The sequence below is a fragment of the Bos javanicus genome, chromosome 12 (assembly GCF_032452875.1).
Source record: "Bos javanicus breed banteng chromosome 12, ARS-OSU_banteng_1.0, whole genome shotgun sequence".
NCBI lineage: Eukaryota > Metazoa > Chordata > Mammalia > Artiodactyla > Bovidae > Bos > Bos javanicus.
The window spans coordinates 73,495,670-73,510,138 of NC_083879.1; the positions used below are offsets into that span (position 1 = coordinate 73,495,670).

The window sequence follows — 14,469 nt, forward strand, 5'->3', positions numbered from 1 at the left end:
CTCAGAACAAACCGTTGAGGCTATCAGTGTCATACCCACTTTACAGATGAAGATAGCTTTAGCTAAGAGGTGCGGTGTGCAGCAAAATTTCGGGGATTTGAATCCTCCCCTGTTCACATTATATTGTATTGCTTTCCACCACAGCTACTAAGGGACTGTGTTTTTGGCTTGTTTTTCCTTTCTGCAAACCATTTCCTTTGCATTAGTTCCCTCTGGAATAAAAGCTTAGAAAGCTTTTTAGCCTTCTGAGTGTATTTTTTAGGAAATCACGAATTCACTATGCTATTTATCATTCATGAGTTTCAAAGTGTACAGTACCACCACGGAAGCAAACATAATCTGGAAAAGTAATAACTTTACACTTGACAACGCTTAACACAGAAAGGCATTATTGTCTCACCCAATGGGAAGCATCACTGGTGTATAGTGTGCGTTGTTTTGGGGATGCCAGAGGAAGTGGATGTGAACAAGTTTAACGCCCAGACTGCTTAACTTGAACTTTATCTTGTTCATGTCTCTCAAGTTTCATCTCATGAGCACAAGATACAAAATCCAGTCCTAACAGCTCTTTCTTTTTTTCCCCCTTATAGTTGACGTCGGCTGTACTCTCAACAGCCCTTTGCTCTCTTAGCTGCTGTGCTTCCTAGGTTTCTTTTGCACAATATATTCCAGAATTGCTCTTTTCTGGACACGCTGGTCCCCTGGACGGTCGGGGGTTGGGTCCCAGGTTTCCATGCCATTCTCACTTAACCTGCTTTAGGACCCTAACGTACTTGATTGTGCCTGAAAAGCTCCCTGAAATACTCCTGGCTCCATCGGTTAACCCTACTTCACTGCGCTCCAGGTTCTCTTGATCGTTTCTGGAGCCCTCCTCAGGGTTCGGTCCGTATTAGTTCCGAGACACTCAGCGGGAGGGCAGCAGGCTCTGCGACTCGTCCTGTTCCGCGATCCAGCCCCGCAGACTTCCTGGCATCAGGTCTGGCTTCTCATCCCGGACGCGGCGGCTTCCCTTCTCTCTCTCTCCAAACAACAAGCCGGAAAACTTCGGATTGCTGACAGCCTTCTCCTCCTAGCCAAGCCGGCGCGCTGGGGGCCGACCCAAAAAGAGTTGGGCGGCCTGCGCATGCGGACTCGGCGGCCGCCACACAAGCCTCCCCGGGCCGCCTCCCCTCGGCCCGGCCGCGGCGGTTTAGAGCTTCTGACAGCTCCGCCACCGGCGGACGCAGCCTCGTCTCGTGCTTCCACGTTATCCTATCAGAGACGGGGCGGGGCGGCGGCCCCCGCGGCCTATCAGCGCGAACCACGATCCCGGCGAGCCCAGTAGAAGCGCAACCAGGAAGGAGGCGATTGGGCCGCGGCGGCGCTGGGGGCGTGGCGTAGCTAGGGCCCCGCCCGCCGCCGCTGCCGCCGCCGCTGCCGCCTCCCTCCTCTAGGCGCCAGCCGCCTTAGGCCCGAGCGAGAGCAGACTGCGGGCGGGCGGCCGCAGCTGCAGCCTGAGCGCCGCGGCGGGGGGCTGGTGGGCCCCGCAGCTTTGCTCCTCCTCTGCGCCCGCGCTCTCGGACATGGTGGCCCCCGGCTCTGTGACCAGCCGGCTGGGCTCGGTGTTCCCTTTCCTGCTGGTCCTGGTGGACCTGCAGTACGAAGGTGAGTCGTGTCCCGCCCCGGCCCGGAGGAGGCGCGCTCCGGGTGTGGTGGGGGGTGGAGGGGCGGCCAGGCCTCCCGGCGCTTCCCCGTCGAGCGTCTCGGGGCGGCCGGGGCGGGAGCCGGGGACTCCGCGGCCGGCCTGGGCCTGAGCCCGCCCCAGGGCGGGGGCCGGCTCCCGGTTCCGGGTTTGTCTGGGGGAGAGGTGCGGGCAGCGGCGGGCCGCGGAACCGCGGGTATGGACTGAGGAGCCGGGCCGGTGGGGCCGGCGGGAAGCGGGGCGGCGACTTCTGGGGAGTCCTAGGGCGCGGAGACCCGGGCGGCTGTCCGGTCCCGGCCTCGCTTGGGACCCTCGATCGGCGCCGGGGGCTCCGGGTCAGCGGTGCTGGGAGGAGGCTGTAAAGGTGGCCCGAAGGGAGGGTGCTTTGGCTTTGGAGTTCCGGGAGGTGGAGGGGACAGTGTCGTGTTGGGTGTTAGAAGTGAGTAACCGTCACCCCACTCTGCTCTGGGTTGTGTCTCGAAGTTGTTAGCTTGGTGCGTTAAGGAGCCGCTGCTGAAATTCAAGCTCCAGGCGGGCAAGGCACTAAAAGTTTGTGGCTTTACAGTTTCCAGTCTGGTGTCACTCAACCTTTCCTTTTACGAGTTCCCTGGGGTGGGGGTGGGGTGGTAGGGAATCCACTTTTAAGAAGATACGAACGCTAATTTTCACTTCAGTCCTACAGTTTGGCATGTTGGCTGCTCTTAACAGGAAACTGAGGGTTGTCCCGTCTTAGTTGTCAGCGGGCAGGAGTAAGAATGAAAGCCGGGAGTGCCCATTGATCTGATGCTCCAAGCGTGGTTACCCTGCGGAATATTCGAGTATAGTGAAGTTATGTCGTGCACTCAACTGTTTCCAGCCCCGTGAACAGGCTAGTAGTTACGGAGGTCAAATTAAACAGTTTAATATTGGATTTCGTATTAGAGGGAGTGAAGAGCTGAAGGCAGGAATTGCTGCTGGTAAAATCCCCTCCAGATTTTCAACTTGGAAAAAGAGTAATACTCTCCAATTTTTAGGTCTTATTCATAGCAGCTGTTTTTTTTTTTTTTTTTTGGCGGGGCGGGGTGGGTGGTGTTCCGGAGGACCATATTTTTTTTTAAAATCAGAAAGCAGAATATGTGGCATGGCAACATTGGGAAAAAGAATTTGACAGTGAGGCTGCCCCAGAAAAATATATGGAATTGGAACTGCAATGCCTGGACCATGACCTTTAATATAGGTCATGTATTCCACTTCTTTTACATATTTTAATGTTAACTATCTCCTACCCTATGAAGTGTAGTACAGTTAGCATTAATTAATTTTGGCCATTTAAGAGAAAACTGAGCTTCCTTGGTGGCTCAGATGGTAAAGAATCCGCCTGTAGTGCGGGAGACCTGGGTTTGATCCCTGGGTCAGGAAGATCCCCTGGAGAAGGGAGTGGCAACCCACTCCAGTGTCCTGGCCTAAAGAATTCCATGGACAGAGAAGCCTGGTGGGCTATAGTCCATGGGGTTGCAAAGAGTTGGACACCACTGATGGACTGATACTTCACTTTGAAGAGAAAGTTGCCTATGTTCTGCTTAACGTGAATTATTATTTTAAGTTACACAGGTATACACCTGTGTAAGGTTTGCCTTTTCCACTGGCTTATAGGCTGTCTTTTTAGAATCACTGTTCTGTATATGATTCTGTAGGACTTTAACACTTCATTTCTATCTTGTAGTATTTTCCAGAAGGAAAACCTCACCCGAGAGCTATTCACCCAATGTGGAACGCATGGTGACATTTCACAGAGGGGTGCCAAAGTGCTGTCTTCTTTAGGGTATTGTCTGTGTGAAGTGGCCGGGACTTGGTCCAGGTGGTAGAGAAGAAAGGAAAAAGTTCCTAAACTTATTGATGGTGCCTGGCACTCTCCTGGCCACCTTTCTGTAAGCTATCTCCTGTTCAAGGAGGTACAAGATGTTGTTTCTACTCTCCAGATGAGGAAACTGAGGCTCTAAGAATTTAACTTGGATAAGGTCACATAGCTGTTAACTCTAAGAGACATAAGTTGAACTTACATTATTTGACTCTAAAGTTCATCTTGCTTGTGGACTGGAGACAGAAGTTAAGTGGCTGAGGGTATCCTGTGGGCCCAAGCACTTGTAAGTACTGGCAGCTGAGAAAATTCCGCCTTTCTATTTGTTTGTTTGCCACCAGCAGTAATGAACAGGAAGAGAATTTTCCTGACGTCTTTAATACAGTGGTTCTCAAGCTTGAGTGTGTGGTCACCTGGATTCCTTTTTAAACAAAGTGGTGAGCCTCACTCCCAAAGTCCTTGATTCAGTAAGTCTAGGTGGGACCTGAAATTTTGCATATCTGAAAAGGACTCACTGGTATAATGAGTTATGCAGTGGAGTTAAATTAGGTATCTGTTGTGTAAACCAGGTATCTATTTTATTTGATGGAGATGTAAAGATAGGCAAGAACCTCTGAAAGCAAGCTGTTAGCTCGAGTTTTCCCAAGTAAGTTGTGTGTCTGAGTTTTCTAAGCTGTCTTTCTGGAGGCACTTAGGACCACATGGTTCCACTACTGGGCCCAGGCTTGGAGACGGAAGACACAGAACAGGTGTGAGGAGAGTGAATATGAAAGAGTTGTATTGCAGAGTGTCCCCAGTAATTAGCTTAGGGGGCCTAGTTGTGTCGGATTTAAAAATACTTACTTGTTTCCCTAGGCTTTTCGGTTAATTGTAATTCAGAGAAATAAACTATTTAATAGGCTCATGAATTGAAAGGTTAAATCTTTTAGCAGCCCTTTTCCAAAAGGCCTTTGAAAGAAGGAAGTCTGAAGCACTAGTTTAGGAATAGAATTTTTGGAGCAGAAGAAAAACTTTTGTATTATCTGCTTTAGTATTCTTATGTTACAGATAAGGAAGCTGTTTTAATTCTCCGCTAATGGTGTGTTCTATTTGGTGATTTAAGTGGGAACATAACCTGGGAACCAAACCTTCTTTTATCTCTTTCTTCCTTAACATTCTTTCTGAACTCAGTTTATCTTTATTTCACTGAACTGACCTGACAAAACCATATACTTTGGACGCTGGGGAAAGAATAGTTACAAAAGATGGTGATATTTCTTATGTGAACTGTGCTCGCTAGGATTTTCTTGACATTATTTAAATATGAAGGTAATAAATAGCAAAAGCAAAGGACTTTCAGTAATTTATATACCCCCTTCCCCTTACCTGTGGTTTCTCTTTTCTTGGTTTCGGTTACTTGTGGTAAACTGTGGTGTGAAATATTAAATGGGAAATTCCCAAAATAAACAATTCATAAGTTTTAAATTGCAAACCTTTCTGAATAGCATGATGAAATCTCACACGGTCTTGCTCTGGCCATGAATCATCTCTTTGTCCCCTGTATCCAGCCTGTCACTTAGTAGCCATCTGGATTATCAGCACTGTTGCAGAGCTTGTGTTCAGGTAACCCTTCTTTTACTTAATAATGGCCCTAAAGTGCAAACCTGGTGATGCTGACAATTCGGAAGTTTGGATATGCCAAGAGAAGCTGTAAACTGCTGCCTTTAAGTGAAAAAAGTCTGTGTCTTAGTAAGGAAAGAAAAAACAAAACAAAACTGTGTGCTCGGTTGCTAAGATCTGTGGTAAGAATCAGTCTCCTATCTGTGAAATTGTGAAAAAGGAAAAAGTAATTTGTGCTAGTTTGACTGTCACACCTCAGACTAAGGAAGTTGTGGTCACAGTCTTTGATAAGTGCTCAGGTAAGATGGGAAAGGCATTCCATTTGTACAATAAGATATTTTGAGAAGAGGGCACAACATTCACATCTTTTATTATAGTATATTGTGATAATTGTTCTTTTACTATTGTTGATCTCTGTCTAATTTTTAAATCAACCTTATCATAATGATAAGTGCGTATGAATAGGAAAATATAATGTGTATATAGTGTGTGTGTGAAAGTCGCTCAGTCATATCCGACTCGTTGCAACCACATTATACAGTCCATGGAATTTTCTAGGCCAGAATACTGGAGTGGGTAGCCTTTCTCTTCTCCAGGGGATCTTCCCAATCCAGGGTTCGAACTCAGGTCTCCTGCATTGTGGGCAGATTCTTCACCAGCTGAGCCACAAGGAAGCCGAAGAATACCAGAGTGGGTAGCCTATCCCGACTCCAGTGGCTCTTCCTGACTCAGTAATCGAACCGGGGTCTCCTGCATTTCAGGCAGATTCTTTACCAATTGAGCTATCAGGGAAGCCCTAAATGTATATATAGGGTTCAGTACTATCCGTGTTTTGATAACCACAGGGATTTTGGAATGTATTCCCTGAGAATAAGGGGTAACTTCTGTAAACTAAGTATTGTAGCAGACTATCAGAGAGCTTCTAGAAAGTTATTTTAAGTTCATCTAATGGTATAGGCTATTATTTAGCAGTAGTGTCCAGGTCCCAATTCACTTGACTAGTTAGTATTTACTGAGCAAGTGCCCAGAAATGGAGTAGTTTAGTTACTGTGGGATGGGGGGAGTTGTGCTGAAACGGAATGGCCAATAGTCAATAGGCTTTACTTTCCCATATGAAGTTAATGAATTGTGGTTAAGTTTAATTTCTCTTGCCATAGTGTTCCTTTGATTATTGTCCAGTTATTAATGTTTCTTTTTATGGAAATATCATGGGAACGCAGTCACTTGCTCTTAAGAACAAAAACATCATATCAGCCATAAATTGATTTTTCAAGATCTTTGGGATACTGCTTTTTAAATTTTTGAAGATAAGTTTTAAAAGTCTGATGAGTTTGTGTCATTCGGAGTTCTAGAATACGAAGACTCATTTAATCGGCTAGCAGAGGCTTCACTGTAGTGCTCTTTATAGGTGAGCTACACGCAGTATAGAACTCTTGGCTTTTGTCTTTGCATTTATAGACAACTTGGGGATATAACACATGTTTTGTGAAGCATCTGTGTTCTCTTGCTACTTGCTCAATGTGGATTTCATGATCTATCTTGTAGTCAGTCCATTGGAAGCACCCTTTAATTTTCTTGTCCATGTAAACTTTGGTTTTATTCACTTGCCAAAATTTGAACTGATTTAAATTCAACCTGGCCAACTGGTTTGTTGAACCTCAGAGCTGATCATGGATGGAGAAAAATGACGATAACCTTGCTGACAGGTCTCATTTTAAGCGTATAGTCTCTCTTTCCAGTGCATACTCAGTACTGCTAGCATTCCTACCTACAATTCCTACAGTTCCCTAGTGTTCTTGAAAGTTAGTGTCTCAGACCTTTTCTTCTTTCCTTAAATCTCCAGTTGAAATCCTCCTTTCTTTTCTTCCTCATTCTTTGTTTTTGGCTGCACAAGGTCTTAGCTGTGGCATCTTAGATCTAGTTCCCTGACCAGGGATGGAACCCAGATCCCCTGCGTTGGGAACTCAGAGTCTTAGCCACTGCACCACCAGGAAAGTCCCTCTTGCCCGTTCTTTGTGACCAGGGGTCCCCAACCTCCAGATCTCATGCCTGTTGATCTGAAGTGAAGCTGACGTGATGATAATAGAAACAAAGCACACAGTAAATGTGGTGTGCTTGAATCATCCTGAAACTGTCTCCTCTCCCCAACCCTATCCGTGGAAAAATTGTCTTCTAGGAAACCTGTCCCTGGTGCTAAAAAGTTGGGGACTGCTGTTTTAGACTTTGTCTTTATTGAGAAAATGAAAGCCGTCACAGGGCAGTTTCTTCTTCTTTCTACCTCTGAATTTAGTAGCCTACCACCTGCATCTGTACCCATTCTGCTACTTAATGATTAAAAACATTAATGATTAAAAAAAAAAATCCCTCCTCTTGGCAAAATCCAATTTTATACTTATGGCTTGGATTCCGTTTCCTGTCACCATCTGAAACGACTGCTTCTACAGTTGCTGTTTTTCTCCTGCACCATCACTTTCTTCCTCTACTGGGGCTCTGACATCAGCACTCCAGCACGCTGTAGTGTTTCCGTCTTAAACTGGGCTTTGATGTTATGTGTCACTGTAGCTACTGAACAGTATCATTGTTTCTCTTGAGAGGGGAACTTCAGATCAGAGAGTCCTTGGTAGTCTCTCTCGCTACATCCTCATCTTCTATTCTCTTCTCAACACAGTAGAGCCTGCAAAGCCTTATGTATCTGACTCCTGTTTACTTAGATCTTTTCTCATCTTAATCTTCTCCTTCACTGGGCTCCTGCCACATCAACTTGACTTCCACATGCCCAGCTCATTTCTGATGTAGGTGTCTTTATTCTTGTTGTTCCTATACTCTGAAGGTTTCAGAGAACAGCTTTCCAAATGAGCATTCATATTTCAGCCCTGACATGCTGTTTAAGAAGCATGCTCTAGGTCAGTTAATAATCTCCCTTTCCCTTTTTGTGTTTTCTTCATAAAACTTAATGTTGTCCTCAGTTACTTGATTTGTATTTCTTGTCTGTCTGCCTCTCTAGAATATAAGCTTTATGGAAAGTGCTGTTAATCTCTATACCTAAACTATGTTGACATGAAGTAGATTTGCAATAAATGTTTTCAAAATGGATGAGTGAGGTTGACTGTTCTAACTTTTTTTAAATATGAACGCTTCTAAACTGATTTTCCAAGTTAAAATTCATTGAAAAAGGAAACCCATCACAACATTTATGCTTTCACATTTAACTGAAGCGAAGACTAAAGTCCATTGGAATTGAGCAAACGTGGTTACAATAGATTTTATTTTCCTAGTTTACCCAGGAAGATTTTGGTGCAGACATGGTTCGTATGTACTTGCTACATAACTTCCTTTAAGTCTGTGTGTGTGCGCGCGTGCACGTGCTCCGTTTTAAGTCTGGCTGTGTGTGCGCACATGTGCTCACTTATGTCCGACTCTTTGCAGCAACATGGACTGTAATAGAATACTGGAGCAGGTTGTCATTTCCTCCTCCAGGGGATCTTCCCTCCTCCGGGGAATCTTCCTGTCCCAGGGATCGAACCCGTGTCTCTGCTGTCTCCTGTATTGGCAGGTGGATTCTTTACCACCTGCCACCTGGAAACTTTTGGCTTTGAATACTAAAACAGTTTTTAGTCTAGGGTGATTGGAAAGAGATGCTTGCAAGGTCTAGGGGTTCCAGCTCAGTGTATTTTTATTAAAACTGTTTTGTCATTGGTCCTTACTCGACTGTGGAATTGTGAAGATAATGAACTTCCTGTTCTTTGGAGAAGAGCCAGATTCCACTGTGTTCTGTTTCTGTCTTGAGACTTCTTTCTCTGACCCGTCTTGCTCTGATCTTGAATTTAGATAGGACCTTTTATAGACAGTACTTTTTTCCTCCCTGCATTGTGTTCTTTTTCCCCGCCTATGTTCGGTTTTAGAATGATCTTAAAGTTCTCTTTCTTCCTGACACTCTTAAGTGCTCCAGCCTGAACACCACCCCACCGGGCTAGCTTCCCTTCTGCCACCTGGCCTTGGCTTGAGCCTTCGCGTCTCTAACCTTTTGTTCTTGACTTTTTCAGTCTGGTTGTTCCAGTCTTGGTTGTGACTCTCAGCACATCATACTTTTTAAGCCCTCAACTTTGTTTCTTAAAATTGTTTAGTTTTTGCTCTGTAAAAATATGACAGATCTTGGGGGGGGCCTGGTGGGCTGCCGTCTGTGGGGTCGCACAGAGTTGGACACGACTGAAGCGACTTAGCAGCAGCAATACTGTTAATAACTTCAGTACAAGACTTAGCTGCTTCACCTTTTCCCCCGTCCATGCTGTATATTTGGCTGACCTTTGGCTGACTCTTGTCTGTGGAGAAACCTGTTTGTTTATTGCTGCTCAGAAGACAGCAGGATGTTTGGTTGTCTTATCTCTCAGAAGTAGGAGGCCTCTCTCATTGTCACTGTCTCCCAGGATGTGGCAAAGGAATAAAAATTATCCATGGCTTAAAATACACAGTTGAGATACTGCAGAAGCAGCCACATTTACAATTTTTAAAGAAACATATTAGTGTCTGTACGAATCTTTGGTGGGTTTGATTTTTATAATTGTTATTGTGTATCTTAGGTTCTATTATATTGATGAACTATAATACATTTAAGAAAGAAGGAATTTAGTTACATTCATTCAGTACTCTTGCCTGGAGAATCCATGGACAGAGGAGCTTGGTAGGCTGCAGTCCATGGGGTCGCTAAGAGTCGGATACGACTGAGCAACTTCACTTTCACTTTTCACTTTCATGCATTGGAGAAGGAAATGGCAACCCACTCCAGTGTTCTTGCCTGGAGAATCCCAGGGACGGGGGAGCCTGGTGGGCTGCTGTCTCTGGGGTCGCACAGAGTCGGACACGACTAAAGCGACTTAGCAGCAGCAGCAGCATTCAATAAATTTTGAGTACCACTTTGTGCAAGGTACTGGACTCGGTGGTATATAAAGAAGAAAAGGCAGTTCGTTCTCTCAGGCTTGTTTTGGTCAGGTCTGGGACTTGGCAGGCCAGCTGTGCAGGCCAGCTTATTGAGGCTGGGGGATTGCAGAGTGAAGTCCTGTGCCTGTGAGTGGAGGGATGCACAGGGAAGTAGTGGAGGAGGAGCGTCCCCGCCTTCTCACCCAAGTAGTGAGGGAAAGTTTCACAGGGGAACTGCGTGTGAGGGCAGAATCCTGATGGAGGAGGGAACTTTGCCAGGGGGGCAGGTGGGGAAGGCGTTTCTGTGGAACGGCAAGTTGAAAGGGATGCAGCGTGAGAACTGGTGTGTTCAGGGAGGTTCCGCCCGTTCCCTGTGCTGTCTGTGTGTGTCAGTCACTCAGTCGTGTTTGTCTCTTTGTGACCCCATGGACTGTAGCCCACCAGGCTCCTCTGTCCATGGAATTCTCCAAGCAAGAATACTGGAGTGGGTTGCCATTCCCTACTCCAGGGGATCTTCCCCACCCAGGGATCGAACCTAGGTCTCCCACATTGCAGGCAGATTCTTTAGCGTTTGAGAGTGAGGGGTGAGGAGGCTGGACCCAGATGAGGGACCTGATTATGCAGGATCCTGTTTGCCTTTAGATCTGAAGGGACTTGGACTGAATCTCTCCAGTGCTGTGCAAACACTGCAGAATTGTTATTAGGAATGCATTTTGGGAGGATTTCTCTGGCTGTAGCAGGGGGCTGGCCTTGGAGGAAGGTGGGGAAATATCCCAGTTAGGAGGCATGCCCTCTCTCTTGCGGGGAAAGGGGCTACACAGCCACCACTTACATGCTGTGGCAAGTTCCGTTAGGAGAAGTGACCGGGGTGCACAGGGGGATGATAATCAATTCTCCCTGGAAGACTGAAATTTGTATAGAGGAAGTGGTATTTACTTATCACATTGTTAGGTGGGAGTGATGTTAGATAAGATAGTAACATGATAAGGATCTGAGTTTTAGGTAAAAGGCACAAGAAATGCTGGATACCGCTTTCAATCATTGAAGGCAAGAGAAGCTTAGTTTGGAGAGGAACTGGACCTCTGGGGTGACAGTATAGAACACTCTTTGGAGGGACACCCCGTTGCTTTATTTGAAGGACTAGTGCAAATGAAAGAGCCTAGGTGGATGTTTTGGTCCAACTTATAGAAAAGGTCACGGTAACCCGAACATGCACGCACGGCCTCAGTGACCAAGAAAGTGGCCCTGTGGCTGTGGGAAGCCAGCCTGGGGCTCAGCTCTCAGGGTCTCTGTCCCCCAGGGTGTGCTTGTCAGAGAGATCCTCTGCCATGCCAGATTCGAGGGCCCCCATCTGGTGCACGCTGGTGTCGTGGTCACCCAGGTCTTTGGATTTCATCTGCTCATTCAGGTAAAGAGTCTCGGGGAAGTTGCCCAAGTGGGTATTGTCTAGTCAGTAACCAGCTTGTGCAGTTCCCTTAGGTGCTTTTCAGGAGTAACACGTGTTCTGTTGTGTTCCACCGGCTTGCTCTCCAAGTCCTCCTGGTTTAGTTTCTTGATACCCTGAAGAATTTGGGATTCAGCCGCCTTGTTGGCTTGTAGCTTCATCAGTGTCTCCGCATATTTTCTGTCCTCATGAGACTGCTGAAGAAATTTGGCGTATCCTTCACAGCCGCACCGTCAGGATCAAAGCAGCAAGACATGGCCAGGGAGATGCAGGAGGCAAGAAGCGCCAGCTGGATCTGGCAGTTGATGGCGGCCGCGGAGTCCTGGTGATCGCTTGGGCACACCTTCGAGGTGCGCTCTGTCGTCGTGGCAGGTGGCCGAGGCACCCTCCAGGGTGCCGGTTGGAGGTGTGGCAGTGCTGGTTCGGTCCAGCCTCTGGCAAGCACTGTTGAAGCAGGAAACTGCAGTGGCTCTCTGTAGAATGTGTGGCCTGAGGCATCTGGAATAAATAGTTGAAAGAACTTTGCAAATGTACCCTTGGCTCCCACTAAACCTCAGAGTCTACCTGTGAGATTGGAACAGATTGTGGTTAAAATGTTCCATTAAATGATGGGTTGGGTAAGTGAGGCATGCAAGGCTGAGCAACTGTGGAGAGAGAGCTTAGCCTGGTTTATGTGGTGGAAAGGTTTCTGAGTTGTGCTGCAAATAAAACTAGGCTTTGAAATTGAGTCATGTTCTGACAGTTACCATGAGTCTTCAGGTAGCTTGGGTGACTTCTCTGAGCCTTAGATTCCTCAGTTATCACAGTATGAAAGAGGTTTATTTTCTAGGTTTGTTGTGAAAATTAAGTGAAATAGATATTCTGAAAGTATTCAGCATGTTTTTTTTTTTTTTTTATTTCTTAATTTCCTTCTGTGTTACATCTTTCCTGTTAGACATTTTCGTGACTGGATAAGGAAAGTGCTGTGACTAATGGTTTAGCTGCTATCCAGATTTCTTCCTCCAGCAATCTGAAATCCTCTACTGAGTACATTGATCTGATTGTCCCTTTGAGAAAATTAAATGGGAGTTGTTTGAAATCTTGATAATTGGAAGACTGCTTCCTTTACGTGTTGTGAGCACATAGATAAATCCATCAGCTTGCCTTTGAAATTAATTTTATCAGCTGTAATAGACTGGATGGTTAGAGAGTTCAGCCACAGCATTTTCACCATTCTTACTTGATCCCTAGTTCAGTCTCTTTTTAGTGTCATTTTAACATGTTTTCTGTACACACATTTGTACATGTGATGCACAATCTTTTAAACTTTATACTGGGAACTCTAAATGTTTATGGAGGTAGAGTAAATGTGGAGGTAGAGTTTATGTTAGAATTTACCTTTAAAAAATCAAAATGAACTGCCTTTAATTGTTTTAACTTCCCTACCCCTATCCCTTAAAAAGATTTAAGTAAGTGAAAGTTGCTCTGTTGTGTCAGACTCTCTGCGACCCCATGGACGCCGTCAGTAGAATTCTCCAGGCCAGAATACTGGAGTGGCTAGCCTTTCCCTTCTTCAGGGGATCTTCTCAACCCAGGGATTGAACCCAGGTACCCTGCATTGCAGGCAGATGCTTTACCAGCTGAGCCATAAGGGAAGCCCAAGAATGCTGGAGTGGGTAGCCTGTCCTGTCTCCAGGGGATCTTCCTGACCCAGGAATCGAAAACCAGGGTCTCCTGCCTTGCAGGCGATTCTCTACCAGCTGAGCTATCAGGGAAGCCCAAAAAGATTTAAAGTAAAACCTTACTTTGTGAAATTTTCTTACATTTACCAAGGTGGGGAATGATATTATGAACCTCCCTGTACTCATCTCCCTGTGTTAACAATTAACAACCCCTGACCAATCTTATTCCATCTGTACCCGTGGATTATTTCGGAACATTTTACATGACATCATTTCGTTTATAAATATTTTAGTGTTTATGAAAGATAAGGACTGCTTTAAGTTTTAGAATCTATATCATCTAAAAATATTCCCTGCAGTATTTAATTACAATGCTATACCTTTGAACTACAGTCTAACAGAAATGTTTGAGACAGGGTATTTTGCTCTTCTTTCTTGACTTAACTGGCTGCTTAGTTATAAAATATCTTTAGTGTTAACAAATATTCTCTAAAAGTTTTCAGTTTCAAGTGATAATCAGTACATCTTTAACAAAACACATTGCTCAGTTTGTTTTCTTTTTATTGTATAAGCACATGAATACATTCTTACCAGAGGAAAAAACTAAACTGCACAGAAGTACATACTGTATCCTTGTTTTAAAGCATCAGTGAAATCTGAACACGTTTACTCCAACGCAACTTGCTGTCCGTGGTTCACACCACCACAGTTCTTTCCATTCCTGCCCGCCTCTAATCTGTTTTCCACACGGCCAGCCGAAGTGATCTTTTTAGGATGTAAATCAGATCGTCAGTTCCTTGCTGAAAACCCATCCAGTGACGTCCCTCTGCTCTTGGAGTAAAACCCAGATTTCTTACCATAGCCTGCAAGGCTGTGTGTGACCCATCCTGCCAGCCGGGAGCCTCTTCGTGATGCCTTAATGTTGAGCTTGGTTCTGCCCAAGCCTGCACTTGTTTGGTACTACTTGCCTGATCATATTTTGGCATGCTGGCGGCTTTTTGTCACTTGGGACTGCTCTCCTGCCTTTTATGTTCTAACTCAGGGAGAAGTTATTGACTCCTAAGCACTATATTAAGCACCGCTTCCTGTCCTCTGGCAGGAGTGATTTGCTTGTCTGTCTTTATTACACTGCATCCCCACTGCTAGAGCAGTCTGCATGGACACTGGTCTGTTTTTTAATGTGTGTTGCATCCTGTGGATCTGTAAGGATGTCAGTTATCTTCATTTTTAGAATTTTTTGCCTATTTGCACCACCAATTTTGGTTCCTTAATTCTCTTGTTTGGTATTGGTTTCATAAGGATAGGTTTTAACGCTCATTTTTGTTTTTCAGAA

General features: G+C 45.5%; 1 protein-coding gene across 1 annotated transcript in view; it reads left to right on the forward strand.

The window, feature by feature from the left end:
- Positions 1 to 1,386: 1,386 nt before the first annotated feature.
- The window catches only part of DNAJC3 (DnaJ heat shock protein family (Hsp40) member C3), a 67,211-nt gene continuing 54,128 nt past the window's right edge, over positions 1,387 to 14,469 (forward strand). The window contains exon 1 of the mRNA XM_061435232.1: positions 1,387 to 1,644. Within this exon, the coding sequence (XP_061291216.1) occupies positions 1,563 to 1,644 (82 nt within the window). The 5' untranslated portion in view covers positions 1,387 to 1,562. The remainder of the gene's footprint in view (positions 1,645 to 14,469) is intronic.